Here is a 23,537-nt window from a genome sequence, read left to right as displayed (position 1 = left end):
GTGTTACAATAAGGGAAGTGGAAATGTTTTAAAAGTGCCAGGTTACGATTCCTGGACAACTGAAAATGCTTTCACTATAAAAATATTTTAGTATATGTTGAGAGAACCAGGTCATCAATCCTGGAGATTCAAAATGTTTTTACTTATGAATGTATGAGATTTGCAGATGGTATTCCAGATTACGATCCCGACAGCAGAGTCTAAGGGGAGTCTGAAGACAAGCTTGACACAAGGGGAGCTTGTATCCGGAAAGAACCAGGTGTCGATCCCAAAAGCACGGAAGCTTAACGAAAGGGGATCCTAAAGAAAAGGAGTCTGATCGAAAGAGAGTGCAACGGAAGCCTGAAGACAGATCCACGGGGATTCTGTTCAAGAAAGAGGGAGTCTGCGGTTGCTGATAATATCAAATTTTCAAAAAGACTCAAAGAGAGAAAGAAAGACAAGATGCTACGAGATTGACTACGACAATATCCAAGGGGAGTCTGTTGGTGCAGTAATGTCTATCGCCTTCGTCAATACCAGTCCGTAGCAGATACTGAAGAATTCAAGTGCTTTATATTGTAATTAGATAGGATAAACCAGAGTTCAGTAGTCAAGAAAATTGGGTTTTAGTGTTGGTTGACCAGTCCACATGAACTGGAAAAGCCAGTTCATATGAAGTGACCACTTCATATGAAGTGGCAAAGCCAGTCCATGTGAACTGGCAAATCTATAAATAGGAGCTTTAGGCTTTACTTTTAGAACTTTTGCTCATTTGACATTTTGGAAGCTAAGCTTAGAGAGAAAAGTCTAGAGAGTAACATGACCATAAGTCAGGGAATTAAGAATACTGAATGAGTATATTGGTGGATATAAACATTGTGTTCGCTCTAAATACTGTAAGTTATAAAAGTTGTTTTGATTAAACTGGAATGCACTCGCCAGTATTTCTTGCTGATATAACCTTTTAAAACGCGTTTCAGGTAACTTAATGTGAAGCTAATAGAAGCCAGCTGGAGAGCACTGAAGGCTTAAAGAAGTGGCTATAAATGTTACCTAAATAAAAAGGAGAAATGTTTTCAATAATTAGGGTTTATCCCTGTAAATGCATTGTATTGAAACTTGGTTTTATTCCCATCTATTTTTTTTTGTGTTTGAAACTCTGATAAATATTTCCTAACTACGGTCCTGATGTTTAATTCCGCTACCAAATTAATAAACACCGATACCACCGGCTCTGTGATTCTTACGGCCGCCCGCTCCCGAGGTAGGGGTCGGGGGCTGCGATAGAATGTGGTATCAGAGCTACAGCCACTGGTTTAAGCCACTTAGGTGTTCTGCTAATACCTAAATTTTAAACAACTGTGTTAGGAAATAAATTCATGTGATTAGTGTAAATAGGTATATCATTGTTTTGTGTTATTTGAAAATTTGTTAGTTTACAGTATGATGAGCAAGGTACATCCGACGCTTATCGTCAATGAGCTAGTTCCTCATAAGATAAGGAACCTCATCTCAGCCAACCCCCTCAGGATACTCATCTGATACTGAGGAAGGAATATTTATCTTTAAGGCACAATCTGAGGAGTCATTCCCTCCTAAAAAGAGAGATGGTTTAGTAGAGGAGCGCATGAGAGGAGGAAAAAAATGAAAGAAATTACAACAACAGATAGCATTAGCGAAAGCAAATAGGGAAGTCTATGAACAAACCCAGGAAGCAGTTAATAGACCATTGTGGGAAGAGGAACTTGATAGGCATTAGCAGATTTCCATATGTTAGCCACTACAGTAACAGACTCTAATCTGAACCAAATAGCTGATCCACCACTATTACCCTTATTCCCCGACCAACAAATGGAGTTAGAACCCAACTAGGAGAACCAATTCCCAATCCCAGTATTCGACCCAATGAAATCCCTAGATTTCCAACCCCATCCCTTTAGAATATGATCCATGGTGGGAATGAAAATAGTCATATTAGGGAAGAAGGAAATAGAATCCGTCAGATAGGAGAGAAACTCGTCTAGAAATATGACGAGCGTTAGATGCAGTATGGATGAATGCACCTAGAATAATATATATATGTGTGTGTAATTTGTACTTAATAATAATAATAATAATAATAATAAATATACATAATAGCAACTAGAATAGATAGATTGAAATATCTATCGATGCATAATTACTAGTATGTTTAATTTTCAGATGTAATTTGTAATCGATGCATATATATAGATATATAAAAAGAGTAAAGTCGCAATGTTCGACGTTTTTTTATCAATTTGCTTGTGTGATTGTTGTATTAAATTTCATGCTGTGATATTAATACCGGGGTAAATGTTTACAATTCAGATGTCGAACGAACAGTAAATTAGGAAATCCAGAATAATGATAATAACGAGAACCAAGTGAATAAAAGTACCATTGAACACATAGTCTGCACAAGGAATTATAGATACTATGCCCTATATTATCAAGACTATTAAAGAAGTAGAAAATAATAATTCTGTAATTGGAAGTAAATGTCAACCCACTGAACCAAGGCACAACGTGAACGAAAATCAGGGACCCTTGATCCAAGCTCCAATTCCTAAAAGAAGAAGAAACCATCTCTTATGGTTGTTCTTACAAAGAAATTCTTGGCCGCAAACCAATAGAATTCTGAGGCAAAGAAGGAGCCATTTCAGCCTTGCGCTGGATAGAAAAGACAGAAGCAGTCATAAAAATAAGTAAATGTGCAGATGAGGATAAAATTATGTTTGCTTCTAATCTTTAATAAGAATGCAAACTTAAATGGTGGAATATATAACAACCCTCCTGAAATTTTCCGACACCCTAATATATTTAAAAATACCCCAATAATGTCTTAAAACATACCCTGTATGCAAAAACCGAGCCCAAAAATACATTATATATTAAAAATTTAATAAAAACAAAATATAAGGGCTCTGGCGGGGGCGCGACAGACTCCCCTAAGTCTGTCGCGGCACGAGCAATGGGACGGATGGCGTTAGCCCCGGTGCCGCCACGTAACACCTGCATATTAAAGCTATACCAGATGAATGATCAAACCTAGGCACTACACACCTAGCTCGTGGGCCGCGAAAGCCCGCCTTGTATCCGTCGCAGGCCGCGAGGAACTCGCACATCAGCCCTATAAATTGGGATCCTCAGCTTTCATTTTCCGACGCTCACACACACTTTCTCTCTCGAATTTCTAAGTAGTATAACTATTCTGGCATTATACCCCCCTAAATAACGAAGTTCTGCTCCGTTGTAAGTATCATAACCCCTGGATACGTATTAGATACGCTGCCCGAATTAATCTAGGGTTCCGTAACGGCTGTCGTGGTTCTGCCCGACGTAGTCGTTGGAATGCCGTCTCGGGGAGGGTATTACTAATGTTAAAATGGGTTATTATACTAACGCGTATGCATTTATGTAATTTATAGATAATCACTAGGAAACCCTTACAGAAAACCTAAGACAGCAATGTGAGTAATCTCCTTTTTGCAAACTGTTTTTACAAAACCTCAGTTAATTAATATTATACTAAACAGTTATTGAGTATTTGTAAGGATACAATTATCGTCGGTATATTTGGGGTTTTGTATACAAAATTTGTTACTAGCTTGCGAGGAGTAACATGACCATAAGTCAAGACGATAGTACCGTGGGTGATAATTGGTATGACTTGGAAACAAATGTAATTGCGTGAACACCCTCAATACTATACAATGGTTTTTATTAAACTTGATTAAACTGAGATTCACTCACCAGTATTTCCCACTGACAAAATGTTTTTTAAACGCTTTTCAGGTAACAAAATGTGAAAGCCAAATAGAAGCCAGTTGGACAGCACTGAAGGCTTGGAAAAGTGGCTATAACGTTACCTAAAATAAAAGAGATGTTCTATTAAATAAAATAGGATTTATTCCTATGAAAATGTGTGTACTTAAAACTTGGTTTTAACCCATGTGTTTAATATTATGAAAGTGTGGTATTTTACTCTGCTAAAATATTCCTAACTACGGTCCCTGATGTAATTTCCGCTGCCAAAATGGATTAAAACCAGATACCACCAAAACTGGCCGCGGCCGCCCGTTCCCGGGTTGTTTGGGGACGGGGGTTGCGACAGAAGGTGGTATCAGAGCCAAGCCACTGATTTAAGCCACAGAAGTGTTCTGCTGACACCAAAAGTTATTTAAAGTGTTACGAAATAAATTACCGAAATACGTGCATATTTGTATTTATTGTCGTGTGTTATTCGACTATTTGTTAGTTTACAGTGTGAGCGACCAAGGACCATCCGACGCGTATCGTCAGTTGTCCAACTCGCCTAGGATCGAAGGCACCTCTTCACAGCCTGCCCTCTCAGGGTATCCAGCTGACAATGAAAGAAGGGATATTCGTGTTTAAGGCTCAGTCTGAACAACCATTCCCTCCTAAAAAGAGAGGATGGTTCAGTAGGGGAGCGCATGAATGTAGGAAACGAATGAAAAGGTTGCAACAACAGAGAGTCCTAACAGCCGCTAAAAGAGAAACTGATGCCCATGCCCAGGATATGTTGAATAGGAGTTTAGCCAATTTCCATATCCTAGCAACCACAGCAGCCGACCCTAACCTGGAGCAGCTGATAGCACCCCAACCACTACCACTATTCCCTACCCAGCCAATGGAAATAGAAAACAACCCAGAAAATCAAGTCGAAATGCCTGATTTTAACCAAGAAGAGATACCAAGAATCCCAGCACCCAATCCCTTAGACCTAAACTACGATCCGTGGTTTGACGACCATAGGGATTACCAGCCACACTACCCAATACCAGAAGACATGCCCATGCCGAATATAGGAGCTTACCCAGGTTTGGACCCTCTAGATCCCTACTACGATAGTGATCAATACATTAGAGAAATTTTAGAGAATCCATACCCGTACCAGGAACCCATGCCCCAGATCCCAAACCCAATCCTAGAACCTGCACCCCTAATGAGTGCAGAAAATGTGCAAGAACTTAGGACATTCGGAGAAGAGATCTTAGAAATAGCGAGAGGATGAGACAGGTTGGAGAGCGACTCGTCTTGAAGTACGACGAGCACAATATGGAGTTCTGGATGAACCCATATCCGTGAAAGTGAAGGTGGAGGAACTAATAATAATATAATATGTTTGTATCAATATATATATATATATATATATATATAGGGGAAGGTTCAAATGAAAACCACTGGTTATTGTGAAAACTCGAAAACTAATTAAAAAAAAGCCAAAAAAACATACAAAAATTTTTTTTTAATTTTTTTTTTGCAATCCAAATTTCGCAGGTTTTTTAATATAAAAAAAATTTCAAAAAAAAAAAAATTTGTGTAGTGCACATGTGTAATACTGCACATATGTATGTGTACTACACATGTATAAAAAAAATTGAAAAAAAAAATTTGTGTGTTTTTTAGGCTTTTTTTAGTTAGTTTTCGAGTTTTCACAATAAAAGTGGTTTTCATTTGAACCATCCCCTATATATATATATATATATATATATATACTACTTTAATAAGGATATGTGAAGGACAAGATGGTAATTGAACAAGGTGTTGAAAAAACACTTAATGCACAATGTACAACTGTTAAGGCACAAGAAAACACAAACCCTTTTACCCTTTACAAGGGTATACATCTGCCGTCCAAATGTTTTACTTTCTCACACGGATCAACATCGGGACCGTCCATTTGACTTCACACGGATCACCATATGCTTTCTCTCTCAATGCTCACACATCTCACAAAACAACATCAGATCTTCTTCTCTCTCTTCTCTCTCTCTTTTCTCTCTTCTCGGCGATCTAGGGTTTCATGAGATCTATCACCAGATCCGTTTGAATCTATCACCAGATCCGTTTGATGAGCAGATCAAGGGTTTCATGAGATGTTCTGGCAAGGGATCCACAGATTTGAACAAGGGATCCGTTTTATCTGGCAAGGGATCCACAGATTTGAACAAGGGATCCGTTTGATGTTCTGATAAGTTGCTTTATCTTTAATCTTGATGTAGATTTGTTAGTAGATATCTTACCATGTTCTTTTGTGATTCTTACTTTTCAGGTGAAGCGGTTGACGGATGTTCGAAGGACGAAATCTGAGGTTTACGAAGGATTTTCTCATGTGTTTTGTGATGAATCGACTCAGGTTAGGTTCTAAATGTTGATTTATCTTTAATCTTGATGTAGATTTGTTAGTAGATATCTTACCATGTTCTTTTGTGATTATTACTTTTCAGGTGAAGCGGTTGACGGATGTTCGAAGGACGAAATCTGAGGTTTACGAAGGAGTTTCGCATGTGTTTTGTGATGAATCGACTCAGGTTAGGTTCTAAATGTTGATTTATCTTTAATCTTGATGTAGATTTGTTAGTAGATGCGGTTATTTCAAATTAGGTTGAAAGTCTTGTGATATTTGAATTTGTATTTTTGGTGATGATAGTTAGATTAATTTCAGATATGACATAGTGAAAGGATAAATTGTTTTTGTAGTTTTTGATTTTACTTTGTTCTGTTATATTTTGATCTTTTCCTTCATTTTTGGGACTGATAAGTGTCATGGTTGTGTGATAATTATGATATTTAGGTCATTTAGATATGGAATTGTGAAAAGATAGATTGTTATGTATTTTTGATTTTGGTTTGTTCTGTGGGATGCTCGATGAGCAGATCTAGGGTTTCATGAGATGTATCACAAGCTTTATCTGGCAAGGGATCCACAGATTTGAACAAGGGATCCGTTTGATGTTCTGATAAGTTGCAATGAGTGTTATATATCTTACCATGTTCTTTTGTGATTCTTATCTTTAATCTTGCTGTAGATTTGTTAGTAGATGCGGTTATTTCAAATTAGGTTGAAAGTTTTGTGATATTTGAATTTGTATTTTTGGTGATGATAGTTAGATTAATTTCAGATATGACATAGTGAAAGGATAAATTGTTTTTGTAGTTTTGATTTTACTTTGTTCTGTTATATTTTGATCTTTTCCTTCATTTTTGGGACTGATAAGTGTCATGGTTGTGTGATAATTATGATATTTAGGTCATTTAGATATGGAATTGTGAAAAGATAGATTGTTATGTATTTTTGATTTTGGTTTGTTCTGTGGGATGCTCGATGAGCAGATCTAGGGTTTCATGAGATGTATCACAAGCTTTATCTGGCAAGGGATCCACAGATTTGAACAAGGGATCCGCTTGATGTTCTGATAAGTTGCAATGAGTGTTATATATCTTACCATGTTCTTTTGTGATTCTTACTTTTCAGGTGAAGCGGTTGACGGATGTTCGAAGGACGAAATCTGAGGTTTACGAAGGATTTTCGCATGTGTTTTGTGATGAATCGACTCAGGTATGTCACTCGCAACTCGCAAGGAAACCTTTTTTTAGGATCTGAATTTAATTAGTTATACCTTTGGTTAACGACTGTCACGATCACTATTATTACAGAACAAGCTCACTCCGATCTTCTGGCTGCCGGAGAAAGTGTATCTGCTTGGAGAGTCTCGGAATTGGCTTTGGCGACGCTGAACGCTGCTTCATTCGAATCGATGGGGGCTTCATATGCAGAATGTTCCCTCACTTAGTGGTCTCATGCTCACTCAAGCAGAGGTAAAGTAAAGTTTATCATCATTCATCAATTTTCTTTTCTTTTTTGTTTATAATAAAGGTTTTTATATTTGCAACTTGACAAAATGTGATTTATATTAAATTTATTTTAAGTTAATAGTGTACTGGTTATAACTAATATCAAATCTTTAGTAATACTTGATTTCTTTTTATGATGGTTGACTTTGCGAGAACTAACGGAGCATTAGTGTCAAGAATGGGCTGAGATTCGAATTCAGTCGGTTTTTCGCTCTTTTTTGGTAATTTCTAAGCCTTGAATATTAATTTTTAACATGCTATGCTACTGAGAGAATATAAACTTGACTATATTCTCTGTTTTTTTATCAGAGGTAAAGTAAAGTTTATCATCATTCATCAATTTTCTTTTCTTTTTTATTTATAATAAAGGTTTTTATATTTGCAACTTGACAAAATGTGATTTATATTAAATTTATTTTAAGTTAATAGTGTACTGGTTATAACTAATATCAAATCTTTACTAATACTTGATTTCTTTTATGATGGTTGACTTTGCGAGAACTAACGGAGCATTAGTGTCAAGAATGGGCTGAGATTCGAATTCAGTCGGTTTTTCGCTCTTTTTTGGTAATTTCTAAGCCTTGAATATTAATTTTTAACATGCTATGCTACTGAGAGAATATAAACTTGACTATATTCTCTGTTTTTTGATGTGTTTTGTTATTTTTATGCTTTTTGTTTTTTAACTGATCTTAACCCATTTGACTTATGCTACAGACAAAAAGGGATCAAGATCGGGACCGTCCATTTGACTTCACACGGATCACCATCTGCTTTCTCTCTCAATGCTCACACATCTGACAAAAAGGGATGCCAAAAGCAGGGAAGTACAATCTACAGGAAAAAGCAACACTTTACTTTTGTGTGAAAGACAGCTTGCTTGCTGCAGTCTCTATAATATATCAACACTCTTCCATACACTGTTTGAAAGACAGCACTGCTTCCTTCAGTCTCTATAAATAATCCAGAGATATCTACACTCTACTCACACTTTACAAACTCTCAACTACACTCAACTGAAATTGTAAGTTTATCTCAGTTGAATAATCCTACTTTCAAAACATCAACTTAACAACTTCTATTTACTTCGATTTCAGAATATATCAACTCTTTGCATTCGGATCTTGCGTTGTTTCTCGGCTCTCACATCAAGGTTTTAAAATTTTTGTCGGCTTTTCACATCTCCCTCTTGCATTGTTGTAAGTTCTTTCAAATATGACATAGTGAAAGGATAAATTGTTTTTGTAGTTTTGATTTTACTTTGTTCTGTTATATTTTGATCTTTTCCTTCATTTTTGGGACTGATATGTGTCATGGTTTTGTGATAATTATGATATTTAGGTCATTTTTGGGGATGATAAGTGTTGTAGTTCAATGAAAATTATGATAGTTAGGTCAATTTTAGATATGGAATAGTGAAAAGATAGATTGTTATGTACTTTTTATTTTAGTTTGTTCTGTGGGATGTTTTGATATATTTTTTCATTTTTCGGGATAGTGAAAGGATAAATTGTTTTTGTAGTTTTGATTTTACTTTGTTCTGTTATATTTTGATCTTTTCCTTCATTTTTGGGACTGATATGTGTCATGGTTTTGTGATAATTATGATATTTAGGTCATTTTTGGGGATGATAAGTGTTGTAGTTCAATGAAAATTATGATAGTTAGGTCAATTTTAGATATGGAATAGTGAAAAGATAAATTGTTATGTACTTTTTATTTTAGTTTGTTCTGTGGGATGTTTTGATATATTTTTTCATTTTTCGGGATAGTGAAAGGATAAATTGTTTTTGTAGTTTTGATTTTACTTTGTTCTGTTATATTTTGATCTTTTCCTTCATTTTTGGGACTGATATGTGTCGTGGTTTTGTGATAATTATGATATTTAGGTCATTTTTGGGGATGATAAGTGTTGTAGTTCAATGAAAATTATGATAGTTAGGTCAATTTTAGATATGGAATAGTGAAAAGATAAATTGTTATGTACTTTTTATTTTAGTTTGTTCTGTGGGATGTTTTGATATATTTTTTCATTTTTCGGGATAGTGAAAGGATAAATTGTTTTTGTAGTTTTGATTTTACTGTGTTCTGTTATATTTTGATCTTTTCCTTCATTTTTGGGACTGATATGTGTCATGGTTTTGTGATAATTATGATATTTAGGTTCATTTACTTTGTTCTGTTATATTTTGATCTTTTCCTTCATCATTACAGGAATTTTTTTTAAAACAGTACTGTATTCAAAACAAAATAAAACGCCGTATTCACAAAACAATACTGTATTCACAAAGCTGTATTCAAAACAATACTGTATTCAAAACAATACTGTATTCAAAACAATACTGTATTCAAAACAATACTGTATTTAAAACAATATTGTATTCACAAAGCTGATTGTTATAGTTATTATGTGTATGTGTAAATTATAGTAAATTGTTTTTGTAGTTTTGATTTTACTTTGTTCTGTTATATTTTGATCTTTTCCTTCATTTTTGGGACTGATATGTGTCATGGTTTTGTGATAATTATGATCTTTTCATTCATTTACTTTGTTCTGTTATATTTTGATCTTTTCCTTCATCATTACAGGAATTTTTTTTTAAAACAATACTGTATTCAAAACAAAATAAAACGCCGTATTCACAAAACAATACTGTATTCACAAAGCTGTATTCAAAACAATACTGTATTCAAAACAATACTGTATTCAAAACAATACTGTGTTCAAAACAATACTGTATTCAAAACAATACTGTATTTAAAACAATACTGTATTCACAAAGCTGATTGTTATAGTAATTATGTGTATTTTTCAGTTTACAAATCACTCCAAACACATATCAATTGAGAGGTATGGGCGGTGGTTATCCAATTCCCGTTGAATCACTAGGATCAACAAACCATTTAAACCTTCCTGATTCAAACCCTCTAACTTCAAACCCACCTCCGGTGTCAACCCCACCTTCGGTTTTAACCCCACCTTCGGTTTCAACCCCACCTCCATTGGCAAACCCTGAATATGATGATCCATTTGGTTGGACGGATGAAGAGTTGAATTGGGCGTATGACTATACCTTCGCTCAACTACAATTTGGTGGACTACAAATTGAGGGGTGCCATCGTCCGGTGCCAAACACTCCTATACTTCCTATGCATCCTCCACCTTCAAACCCCCCTTATGTGGAAAACTACAGTCAAACACAAGAACTACCGACCTGGGCTGAAGGGTACGAAACTGACCCTGGGGCGGTTTACGAACCACCATTGGATGAAAAAATGGTTTGGGAACCTTAGAACAACTTTTATGATGACTGTAGTTTTTTTTTTCTCGAATTAGTTTGAATCTTAATTATGTAACTTTTAATTATGTATTAGTTTAAATTTAAATTTGTTGCTGTTTAATTTTAATCATGTTTTAGTTTAAATTTTATTTCTGGAGTTTTTATTTTTTAGTTAACTAATATTGAACACTTAATAGGATATGTCTGATCATTTTTCCGTTGAAGAATTTTCATCATTGACAATTGATAGAGCATGGTATAATATAATCTTTGTTAAGGTGGAGTTTATTTGGCATGACGTCGATGGAAAGAGATTAGTGGTTATATTTCTTGATCAACACGTAAGAACATTATTTTAATTTACTTTGTGTTATATAAGCGTTTTTCCACCACTAAATTTCTTTTCATTTTAGAGACAAAAAATTGTTGCGTTCGTCCCACAAAATTTGATACACAAATATAATGACGCGTCATTGATGGGTGGTTTTTTTTCGTTGAATCATTTCCAAATTGAGAATCTCAACTATCTTGAGTGCCCAAAGTACCAGAATTACGTGTTAGTTTGGTCCGAGAAGAAAATTGTCATCAACGAATATACAAAGCTTTCTTCACTTACGCTTACGATTCCAAGGGGTGCTTCTTTATATCCATTGGTCCCTTCCATTATAGAATTGAAGCATGACAGGAGACCTCAAATGGATATTGTTGGTACATATTAATTCTCTATCTATAATTTTTATTAAATATATAAAACTTTACATATGGTCTATACGATTTAACTGATTTGGTTTTAGATGTGGTTGGGAGAATAATAGAAGGCAAACGTGATCGATGTTGTTTTGAACTTTCTCTTCAAGATAAGACGTACGTTATTATTTATTATTAACATATTACAAACATAATATTTACGTTATATGTAAGAAAATATTATTATTAGAAGAACTTTAACCCAAAATCGTAATATACAGTGGTCACACAATACAATTGTTTTTGTCTGCCCTGAAGCCTTCCGATGTTATACGTTCCATTCGAGCCGTGCAACAAAGGTCCATCATATATGTATCACGTCTCAAGTTGGTTCATCTACCAGATAGTATGTTATGCTTTACACATGAACATTCTAATAATTAGTTAGATCTAATGGCTCATGTAGTTTAATAAAAGTTATATTTTATTTGTTATTTCAGTTAATATTTTGAAGTCTACGGAGTTGAGTACGATTACGTACGAACCGGATATGGTCGAGGCACGGGATATGTAAATTATGGATCGTTATCCAATTTGTGTTTAAGTTAGAAACATTTGGTGTTGTTATTTGTTTAGTTGTTGAATATTAAAGTCTCTCTTGGTGTTTCGTGTTTTGCTTTTTGTTTCCCTCATATTGATGTAATTGTAGAAGTATTTATAATCTATCACCAAGGTATAATCTTCTTAGATTGGACAACTAAATAATCATTATCTGTATTAAACGAAGGTATAACCATGGCTGACCTTCCTACTCATACAATCGTGTTTGAGATATTAACGAGGCTGCCAGCAAAGGATGTAGGTCGTTCTAAGAGTGTATGTAAGCAATGGTATGCGTTATTGTCAACACAAGATTTCGTAAAGATACATTGTTCTCGCTCAGTAGTTTCATCTAACCAGAGAGTTCTACTAATTGACGACCTAACGTGTTCTGTTCGTCCAATCATCTCTAATAACAATGACTATGGTCCAAGCTCAACAGTTACATTTCCATTCCATCACCAAAATAATGATGTCTCAATACTTTCACATTTGAACGGATTGTTGTGTGTTTGCTTGAATCATACATACGAGCTGCTTCTTTGGAATCCAACAACTACTGCTTTCAAGCGTTTGTCAACCCCTGATTCTCATGGATTCTATATAAATAACCTTGATGCCATTGGTTTGTACGTTGACGCTGACGATGATTACAAGGTCTTGCATATAAAGCGTAGGAGTGGTGTACTTGGTGTCTATGTTTATTCTAGGGAAGTAGACTCTTGGAGAAATATTCCTTTCATAACAAGACAAGAGTACCTAAGCCCTCATTTCAATTGGTCAGCTGGCACATTTTGTGGTGGTACTCTATATTTCACTGTTTGCGAATGTTGGATTGGAGGTACGAATGTGGTGATTTGTTTTGATGTTAATTCGGAGCAGTTCAAGGAGATAAGCTTTCCACCCGTTCCTTCTAATGGAATGGTTCAAGGTGTTTTAGTTAATGTAAAAAATGTGCTTCACATGTTTGCTAGCACTGGCATGTTTGAGATGACAATTGACCTATGGACACTACAAGGGGATTACTGGATTAAGGTCTTATCATGTCCTCCGATCCCCCCGATATCATTGTCATTGTGGTGCGATATAACACATTATGTGACAAATGGTAATTGGTTTGTGATGACTAAATTAGGGAAGTTGTTTACAATTGAAATGGATATGAAGCCCTTCGAATGTTTTTATCCCGTTTCTTGGTTTCGAGGTTTTAAGGGTGCGGTGTTTGTGCAGACCATTGTTTCACCAAGTATTTAGATTGGCTTTCACTTAATGTTATCATTATGTATGTCAATGTTTTAAGGATTTGTGTTTTTTTTTCTCTAAGTCATGATATTCCGTTTAAGTCATGTATTTTAATGTTATCATTATGTATTTCAATGTTATCCTTCGGTTTGTTTTTCTCTAAGTTATGTGTTGGAATGTTGTTATGATTTGAGAATTTCATCATCTATGATAACTCTCTTTTATTTAATTTGCAAGGTATTTGTCATTTTTTCAATTTACAATGACTAATGGACTCTCAAACCCTCGAAATCATGCTTCTAGCTCGAGTGCATCTACTAAAGCTGAAAAACGAAAAGAGTATCAAAAAAGATACTATGCTGCACGCAAAGAAAATAACAAAGTATCTAAATTTGGGAGTGGTGATGCCCCCCAAAGTGCTTCATCAATATCTTTAATGAATAATAGGTCAACAGAAAGGACACCGTTAAGAAGTTTACAAACTAATATTACTCAATTTCTACAAACAACAAATGAGAACGCCTCAAGTGTTTCTACTACAAAATGCAAGGAGTACAATGAAGGATGTTCTAATACACCAAACGATAATGGAATGCGTATTTCAAATGGCAGTCAAGTCAACCAAACCCCGATAGATGATGTAATTGACGTAGTCAGGCATAGAACATCACGAGGTTTCTATTTATTTAACAAAGATTTCTTTTTCGAACTTGACATCTTTTACAACCTTCATTACTTAATACACCAATTTTTTTAGGTATTCAAATTCATCCGCGTACTTTATTACCCCAATTTGCTGAAGTAGTTGATCAACCTTCCCTCCAACATGGGAGCGTAGAAGATGATCCTTATAATTTTGTTTACAATGGTGTACCTGGAGAGCATCGTGTTTTAAAGGAACGAGGCGCATGTCCTAATTGTGGAGCAAAACGATTTCAATTTGAATTTGATACCTTTTGTTGTATGAGTGGGAAAACCGTGTTAGCAAACTTAGAAATTCCAGAGGAATTGTACCGACTTTTCACGTCTCAAGATGAAATTGGAGATTTGTTTAGGCAAAACATCCGTGCTTATAACACCAATTTTTCTTTTGCCTCAATGGGTGTGACATTGGATGATACATTGAACAATATGAGAGACGGCGTATATACTTTTCGTGCACATAAAGGAATATATCACAGAATCGACCAATTAGTTCCGAGGGATGGGACTCCTAGGTACTTGCAGTTGTATTTTTACGATCCTGATACTGAGTTAGATCACAGACTCCGATGGCCAAATCTTGATCGGCGTATTACTCAGATTTTAACACGCGTTCTTTCTACAAACCCATATGTCGATACATTTAGAAGACTTGCGGAACTAGGACCTCTGGACAACTATAGAGTCACTTTGAATACTTCGGTTGAACTTGACCAAAGGGTGTACAACCGACCAACGACATCGGAGGTATATATAATATATTATATTAATTGCAATTATTTAATATAATTGCTTATTTTACTTACTTATAGTTCACAATTATATAGGTTGCTGGTATTTGGGTTGAAGGTAATGACAATATCACTTCGTATAAACGAAGTATTGTAGTGTACGGTAGGTCTGAATATAGACAAACTATTCAGCCGTACTTCAGTTGTTACGATCCATTGTCGTATCCTTTATTTTTTCCTAATGGTGAGTCGGGTTGGCATGCTAACATACCACGTCAAGGAGTATCAATCAATGAGGTTCGCAACAATGACAACATCGAAGGAGAAATGGAAGGTACCAACAATTTGTTATCCTTTTTAAGTGAAGATCATAAAAATAGCGTAATGCGTTTTATTTTTATTAACTGTTTGTTTTTAATACATCTTCATCGTTCAGAGGCTAACACACGAAGTGGTAGAACAACCGTGGCTATGCGAGAGTACTACTGTTACAAGTTCCAGATTCGATCTACCGATAATGTGCTTTTGTTCGGTGGTAGGCTGCTACAGCAGTTTGTGGTTGATGTTTACATCAAAATTGAGACGTCACGCTTAGAATTTTGTGAGAGAAACCAGGAAAAAATTCGAGCCGAATTGTACCAAGGTATTGTGGATTGCGTCAATACTGGCGAGGTTCATGCAAACAGAGTCGGGAAAAGAATTGTGTTGCCTGCATCTTTCATCGGGGGGCCTCGCGACATGCGACGTCGGTTTCTAGATGCGATGACGTTAGTTCAAGACGACGGCAAGCCTGATGTATTCCTTACAATGACATGTAATCCTAAGTGGCCTGAGATATGTGATAACTTACATGTTGGTCAAACTGCTACAGATCGTCCAGACCTTGTTTCAAGAGTGTTCCGGGCTAAATTAGAAGATCTTAAGGATCAACTCTTCAAGAAACATGTCCTCGGGGAAGTTAAGTCATACGTCTATGTCATTGAATTTCAAAAGCGGGGTTTGCCGCACGCACATTTTCTCCTAATCATGTACCCGCAACACAAGATCAATAACGCGGACCATTATGATAAGGTTGTGTGTGCTGAAATTCCTAACAAACTAACACATCCCAGATTGCATGAGATGGTTGTCAAGCACATGATTCACGGTCCTTGCGGCAATTTACGATCAAGCAGTCCTTGTATGCAGGGTGATCCTAAAATTTGTCGTTTTCACTATCCTAGACAATTTAACGAACAGACGACACAAGGAGAAGATTCGTATCCGTTGTATCGAAGGAGAGACACCGGGATAGAAGTGGACCTACGAGGACAAACACTTGATAATAGATGGGTGGTCCCATATAACCCAAGGCTTTTGATGATGTTTAACTGCCACATGAATGTTGAAGTTTGCTCAAGTATAAAATCTGTGAAATATCTTTTCAAGTATGTTTATAAAGGACATGACAAACAGGTTATTCAAGTCGATCAAAGTGAGCCAGGGGTTGTTATTAATGAGATAAAAAGATTTCAAGATGCACGCTACATATCGCCCCCAGAGGCTATGTGGCGAATTTTTTCCTTCTCTCTTTCTCAAATCTTTCCTGCTGTTCTAGCCTTACAACTTCATCTCCCAAATAATCAGATGGTTAGATTTAGAGATGATGACTTGATGCCTAATATTGTTGATAGGGAAAGGGATAAGAGAACCATGCTAACAGCATTTTTTGATCAGAATAGAAACGATGAAACAGCAAGGGTACATTTGTATAAAGATTTTCCAAAACACTATACTTGGAATGGAAGCACACGCCGTTGGAGTCGTCGTTTCGGTAAAAAACAAAGAGGTCGTATCGTTTCCGCTAATCCAGCCGAAGGAGAAAGGTACTACTTACGCCTACTTTTGTCAAATGTCAGAGGGCCTACTTCTTTCGAACATCTTTGCACAGTTAATGGTCAACGGTGTGCGACATTTCGGAAAGCAGCTCTTGAGTTAGGCTTAATAGAAGACGATGAATATCTATCACAATGTCTCGAAGAAGCCTCTACGTTTCAGTTTCCCAATGCTCTTAGAAGGTTATTTGCGACCATAATGATTTTTTGCCAACCTGGAGATGTTCGAAAGTTATGGAATGACCACTTTGATTCACTATCTGAAGATCATCGGTTACACTGTCAAAGTATAGAACGAGTTCAAAATATGGTTCTTACCGAAATAAGTGTCTTGGTACAATCCATGGGTAAAAATTTCAATGAATTCGACCTTCCTAAGATAACTGACGATGTTAACTTACAAGATGCAGGTTATCGTGAGTTACAAGAAGAGTATGGGATTGTTTTGGAACCTGAACACTTGAGTGCCAAACATTCACTTAATCCGGACCAAAAAAATGTGTTTGATGAGATCATGATGCATGTTGATAATGATCTTCCAGGCGTGTTCTTTATTGATGGTCCAGGTGGAACTGGAAAAACATTTTTGTACATTGCCTTGCTTGCTGAAATTCGCTCACGTGGTCTTATTGCTCTCGCAACAGCTTCATCAGGTGCAGCGGCTAATAATATGCCAGGAGGTAGAACGGCTCACTCGAGATTCAAGATTCCTCTTAATCTTGAAAATAATTCAATGTGCAATATTAAAAAACAGAGTGGGGCCGCTAAACTGATTCGCTCTGCCAAAATAATCATATGGGATGAAGCGTCGATGGCTAAACGACAAGCGATAGAGGCAGTCGATCGTACATTCCAAGACATTATAGGTGTTAGTCTCCCATTTGGTGGAAAGATAATGGTTATGGGAGGTGACTTCAGACAGGTGTTGCCGGTTATCAAACGTGGCACTCGAGCACAGATTGTAGACTCCAGCGTACGAATGTCACCTCTTTGGTCTTTGACTAAGAAGATGCGGTTGACCATAAATATGAGAGCGCTGAAAGATCCATGGTTTTCTAAATTTCTTTTAAGAGTCGGCGATGGAACTGAAGAACCAATCGAAGGAAACTATATCCGCATACCCGATGACATGACAATTCAATGCAACAACAGAGAAAACGCTATAAAAGAATTGATCCATGCCATCTTTCCATCAATTGAAGATAATTTATATTCTTCAGATTATATAATCTCTAGAGCAATATTGTCCACTAAAAATGATAGTGTTGACGAGATTAATAATCAAATGATTGAAATTTTTCAAGGGGAGGAAAAAGTTTATTACAGTTTTGATGAAGCTGAAGACGATCAGCGCAACTTCTATCCGGTCGAGTTCTTAAATTCGCTAAATGTTAGTGGATTGCCGCCTCATAAGCTTCATTTAAAAATTGGATGCCCAATAATATTGTTACGTAATATCGATCCATCACATGGCCTGTGTAATGGCACGCGGTTGATATGTAAGGGTTTCATGCGAAATGTTATTGATGCGGAAATTGCAGTCGGTCAACATGCCGGAAAAAGAGTTTTTTTGCCAAGAATCCCTCTAACCCTTTCTGAAGATGACATGTTCCCATTTAAGCTGAAAAGAAAACAATTTCCAATTCGACTTAGCTTTTCCATGACGATTAATAAAGCTCAAGGTCAAACAATTCCGAACGTTGGTATTTATCTACCGGATTCTGTATTTTCACATGGACAACTTTATGTCGCGTTATCAAGAGGGGTTTCAAGACAAAGTACGAAGGTGTTGGTACATCTCGCCAAAGAATTCAAACAACGCGGAGTTTACACATCAAATGTTGTCTACCAGGAAGTGTTGCGTGATTAATTAATCGCATCCGTATCAAAACGAAGGTAAGTTAGTAGATTATGTGCCTTATTTGCTTCCTGAAATTACTTTTTAATTACTATTTTAAAGCACCTGTAAGCGTGTAACATTTTGTTATGTGTCGAAGAAATCTGGTACAGGAGAGGAGAAGATACAAGAAAGTCATAAGCGAACGGATGTATTGGTAAAACAGGAAGAGATACAAGAGACTCCCCGCATTTTGTTTTTATTGTTTTGTCTAGCTACTTGACTGTTTTGAACTCTTCTTGTTTTTAATTACATCTACTTCCTTGTTTTGTACTATTCTTGTAGAAGATCACGAATAAGAAAACTAACTTAAGTACTATACGATATATCACGAGACGACGGATAAACTAACGGTAAACGAGTATCCTATTGTAAATCGCCACTCCCGCCGCATCGCGCGGGTAAGTGACTAGTATATATATATATATATATATATATATATATATATATATATATATATATATATATATATATATATATATATATATATATATATATATATATATATATATATATATAGGGAGGGGCTCATGCGAGAACCACCCTTATTGTGAGAACCTTGAGAACCAATGTGAACTCAACCTAAAATAGCTAAAAAAACCTAAAAAAAACGTAAAAAAACCTAACCCCCACCCCCCCCCCCCAAAAAAAAACCTAAAACCCCCCACCCCCCCCCCCCCAAAAAAAACCTAACCCCCCCCCCCAAAAAAAAAAAACCTAAACCCCCCCCCCCAAGCTAAATGCTAAAAAAAACCTAAAAAACCTAACACCACCCCCCCCCAAAAAAAAACCTAAACCCCCCTCCCCCACCCCCCAAAAACCTAAACCCCCCCCACCCTCCCCCCCCCCAAGCTAAAATGCTAAAAACTAAACCCCCAAAAAACCTAAAAAAATCTAAAAAAAACAAAAAAAAATCTAAAAATTTTTTTTGAATTTTTTAATATTTTTTATGTTAAAATCGCTACTTTTAGAAGCCAAAAAAAAATTTTTTTTTTTTTAAAAATTAAAAAACTTTTTTTTTTGGCTTCGAAAAGTAGCGATTTTTTTATAAAAAATATTAAAAAATTCAAAAAAAAAACTTTTGTGTGATTTTTAGCTATTTTTAGGCATTTTTTGTGTGTTCACATTGGTTCTCGCGGTTCTCACAATAAGAGGTGGTTCTCGCATGATCTTCTCCCTATATATATATATATATATATATATATATATATATATATATATATATAACAAGCCGTTTCATACAATTTCGCATCCTAACTTCACTTAGACATTTCATCATACACCTGGTGTGCATACTACTTTCTAAGCACAATGTACAACTAATTCACGCATCATCTTCAAAGCTCTTACTTAGTTCATCAAATCTTCTTACTGATCAACAAGTATCATTCACACATAGACATCAAACATATCAAACACCACATTTCTTTCAATTCATCTAACAAGAATCCATCATACATAACATGATACATCAATATTGAACAAGAATTGGACATGGATGATATATCCATGTCAACATCTTCACCATAATAATTGGGTTTCACCTTAAAACATCAAATTAAGCAAAATCATGAATTCATGTTCTGTATGGTGATTCTAACACCTATACATGATCAATTTCATACTAATTCGCGGATTGAACATAACCCACTTCATACAAGATCATCAATCTAAGTTTCAAGACATGCCTCATGATCCCCTTGTGTAGGTGATCATTAATTCATGTTCATTTATAGGTTTGAGCTTCGATTCACCCTTCAATTTGAAGATCTTTCATAACTAGGTTTTGGCTCCCCTTGTGTTCCTCTGAACATTCCAGACACACACACACGATGTGTGTATTGTGTGTTAAATTCATGTTTTATAAAACATGGGTTTTCCCATGTTACAATTTAGTCCCTCTAGTTTGCCAACTTATCTCTTCTCCCATAACTTTCTTCCTTACTCTTAAAAGTTAACATTGCATTTAACTAGGTTATTTGTTCCTAGTTATCCAACATCATGTTAAATTATTTAAACACCCACTTGGGTCAAATAAAGGGATTTTAGGGCGTTACAGTTCACTTGTAAGTGTTCCTTTCCAGTTCATTTTCGCTTTATAGGCTTTTATAACCGGAAAGTCGAGAAAATTGACTTTTGTTTTGACTTTCGATTTAGACCATTATGGTCCAGCCATTGTTCGAGTTGAACATGGCTACGTGATCGTAATTAGGTAAGTGTTAATCCCTCAAAAGGGCATCTCCTGGAAATCACGTTAACTTGGTCAAATGATGGGTCAAAGTTATGTTAATTAAAAAGTCAAAGGGCATTTTTTCGTAAATTTTATAAATTGATAATATGAATGTTATAACCCATGTTTTTGACACTTAATCAGTTGGTAATTAATACTGGAACATGTATGAAGCTGTTCAGCCCGTCATTTCCAGTTTTAGTGTCGGTTCGCAACCAAAAGTCGAGCAGTTTGACTTCTTCTTTGACTTTCGATTCTGACCCGATTTAGCATATTTAGCTACTGAATTTAAGTTGCATTATGATCACATTGTAATGTAGGATAACCCTCTGAGGTTATACTACTTGATCATAATCAGATTCTGAGTTTTAACACAAGTTCTTGTATTATACCTAATTATGACCAAAATGCCCTTTTTGCATAAAACTTGGTTTTAATCAATTATGAACTTGCAAAATGAATTACCTACTGTAATTAACATATTTTGGTATATTAAACCTATTAATAACCTGATTTTTGATACAAGTTCGAAAATTATGTTATAATATGACCAAAACGCCCTTTTGGCGCGTAGTATGGTTTTAAACCATAACTATCATACAAAATCTATTACCTACTGATATTATAAAATAATTAAAGTGTTTTTATATAATGTACTTGTTCATAACTCAGATTTTTATGCAATTTCTCAAAGTATGTCACATAATGACTAAAATGCCCCTATGGTGCATATTTTGGTTTTAAACAATATTGTTTATAAAACCTTGGTTAACTACTGACTTGGTAACATATTAAAGTGCTCTGGCATATAGAACTTGTTTATGACTCATCCGGTTACCCGATATCGCTTATACGCGTACGGTTGAGCTTACGTAACCTGTTTACGTAAGTTTACCAAAACGGGTCAAAACCTTTCAATTTTATTTCAAATTCAAGAATGTATATTGTTTACCCATATTATACAAGTCTTAGTACTTGTGGGGTTAAACTACATTCTATTCCGGTCATCGCTTAATCAAGTGTATCGTACTGTTTTCGTTAATTTAAGTTAATCGGTCCACGTCTATGACTTGAATAGGACCCGATTCTAATTGGTTATTTATACCATTCATTCCAGACTAGGGCCTTCCGGTAGATTGCAACCAACCTTAGTTTATTTGTTAACGGTTGTGCTTATTGTTTCTTGCATTGTAAGACATATTTAAGCCAGGTAAATGCTCTTAACCTATTTTCCCTATACGGGCTTGGGATACGGTAAATTATTACCGCTTGGTCGGGTAGGGAATCATATATTGGATTGTGACTACAAAATCTTCATACCCCGTTTTATTCTGTTTTGTCTGATAACTTAAACATTGGGGGTTAACGCGACCGTGTCCTGGATATCCTCGGCTCATTTAAGTTACTAATGGCCATGACTGAGTACAGGGTGTAGGCATACACCTGACAGATGTTAATGCTATTATAAAATGTTTTTCTTACCCATATTGGGGATACCCCTTTGTGGGTTAAAGTGGCGTGTCGGTTAATCATGTTATTCAGTTTCTGCACCGGACCCCATATGTATTGACAGGAATGTAAAACTGTGTACAAGATCATTTTGAATTGTCCCAAGTTATTTAAGAAAATCACGTGCTTTCTGCACTTAAAATGATTTTGAAATGTTTTCAAAATGAGTCGGTTATTTGTATTTACCAATGTAAATTGACGTATTTTCAAAAGACTAAGTTACAGGTTGCAAGGATACGTAAATAGGCTGGAAGTTGTCTGGTAATGCTAGAAGAAGAATTTGCAACTCCTTTGAATAAAGCCTAGAGTCTAATTATTTCATTTTCTACAATTTCAATCCGCCTGTGGATCTTAATTACAAGCAGTTTGTATTATTATTTTGACCACTCGGACACTATGTTTGTCATAATATTTTAAATCCAACACTTCCACTGTGCTATATTGTGTATCTTGATATCAATCGTCACGTACTCCCCAACCAGGCCCATTGGGCGATGTCGAAATACCGGGGGTGTGACAACTACTTTCTTTGCCCATATTTAAATCTGGAACCTACCCTCAAAGAGGCATATGCCACTACCAACCAGGAAACCACCAAGTGAGATAGCCCCACATCATATATACCATGTACATCTTCGTAATTTTCACGCCATTCTTTACTAATTCTCTCAACTTCAACCCTAAACACTTCAGACAATTTCTTTGTCATCTAGTTTAGAGGTTGTGTGTAACAATGAAGTTTCGATCATCAAGTTTTGACGATGCGTCTTAATCTAGTAATTACAAATGTGCGTAACCTTTTTTACCTTTTCTCAACAATTGTACAAGCTACGTTGCACCATTTTAAAGATACTTCAAGTTCAAGTGGGCCTCAAAGTACAAGAAGATCATGAAGCTGCAATGCAAGATGCTCATTGAGAATCCATTATTTGGTGATGAGGTGCTTAGGAGACATGTTTCGAATATAAAGATATAGACAGAAACCTTCCATATTTCAATTATCCCGTGATGCTAGATTTAAATAGAGTTTTACACCCTTACAGAAGTGCACATCACCAATACGTTCACTAGCATACAGGACAATTCGTGAAACGAACGATGACTACATGAATATGTCCGAAA

At 35.8% G+C, this 23,537-nt stretch overlaps 3 protein-coding genes and 1 long non-coding RNA gene across 4 annotated transcripts; all 4 read left to right on the top strand.

The window, feature by feature from the left end:
- The first annotated feature begins 8,137 nt into the window (after nucleotides 1–8,137).
- Nucleotides 8,138–8,954, top strand: LOC110939623. The gene is made up of 3 exons (XR_002592349.2): nucleotides 8,138–8,229; nucleotides 8,380–8,686; nucleotides 8,760–8,954. It is a non-coding gene; the product is annotated as an uncharacterized LOC110939623 (long non-coding RNA).
- A 1,561-nt stretch (nucleotides 8,955–10,515) lies between these two features.
- On the top strand, nucleotides 10,516–12,319 carry LOC110926731. Its single transcript, XM_035990521.1, has 5 exons — nucleotides 10,516–10,941; nucleotides 11,141–11,284; nucleotides 11,357–11,651; nucleotides 11,738–11,807; nucleotides 11,912–12,319. Exons 1-5 carry the CDS (start codon nucleotides 10,516–10,518, stop codon nucleotides 12,072–12,074), a joined length of 1,098 nt encoding a protein of 365 aa, XP_035846414.1. The 3' UTR covers nucleotides 12,075–12,319.
- A 106-nt stretch (nucleotides 12,320–12,425) lies between these two features.
- On the top strand, nucleotides 12,426–13,484 carry LOC110939545 (F-box/kelch-repeat protein At3g17530). The gene has a single exon (XM_022181103.1). The coding sequence runs from the start codon at nucleotides 12,426–12,428 to the stop codon at nucleotides 13,482–13,484; it is 1,059 nt and encodes a 352-aa protein (XP_022036795.1).
- Nucleotides 13,485–13,734: 250 nt separating this feature from the next.
- LOC110926729 lies at nucleotides 13,735–18,368 on the top strand. Its single transcript, XM_022170432.2, has 5 exons — nucleotides 13,735–14,146; nucleotides 14,230–14,921; nucleotides 15,002–15,239; nucleotides 15,342–18,169; nucleotides 18,321–18,368. The coding sequence occupies exons 1-5, from the start codon at nucleotides 13,735–13,737 to the stop codon at nucleotides 18,366–18,368; spliced, it is 4,218 nt and encodes a 1,405-aa protein (XP_022026124.2).
- Nucleotides 18,369–23,537: the final 5,169 nt, after the last annotated feature.

Source organism: Helianthus annuus, chromosome 5 (assembly GCF_002127325.2).
Source record: "Helianthus annuus cultivar XRQ/B chromosome 5, HanXRQr2.0-SUNRISE, whole genome shotgun sequence".
Classification (NCBI taxonomy): Eukaryota; Viridiplantae; Streptophyta; class Magnoliopsida; order Asterales; family Asteraceae; genus Helianthus; species Helianthus annuus.
This window is presented reverse-complemented; position numbering and strand designations above follow the sequence as displayed.

Bases quoted from the DNA above. Each gene is read 5' to 3' on its own strand.
- LOC110939545 (XM_022181103.1), top strand. From the start codon at position 12,426: ATGGCTGACCTTCCTACTCATACAATCGTGTTTGAGATATTAACGAGG.
- LOC110926731 (XM_035990521.1), top strand. From the start codon at position 10,516: ATGGGCGGTGGTTATCCAATTCCCGTTGAATCACTAGGATCAACAAAC. The intron at 10,942-11,140 runs GTTTGGGAACCT...AACACTTAATAG, and splicing joins CACCATTGGATGAAAAAATG to GATATGTCTGATCATTTTTC. The intron at 11,652-11,737 runs GTACATATTAAT...ATTTGGTTTTAG, and splicing joins ACCTCAAATGGATATTGTTG to ATGTGGTTGGGAGAATAATA.
- LOC110926729 (XM_022170432.2), top strand. From the start codon at position 13,735: ATGACTAATGGACTCTCAAACCCTCGAAATCATGCTTCTAGCTCGAGT. The intron at 14,147-14,229 runs GTTTCTATTTAT...CAATTTTTTTAG, and splicing joins CAGGCATAGAACATCACGAG to GTATTCAAATTCATCCGCGT. The intron at 18,170-18,320 runs GTTAGTGGATTG...CGGAAATTGCAG, and splicing joins AGTTCTTAAATTCGCTAAAT to TCGGTCAACATGCCGGAAAA.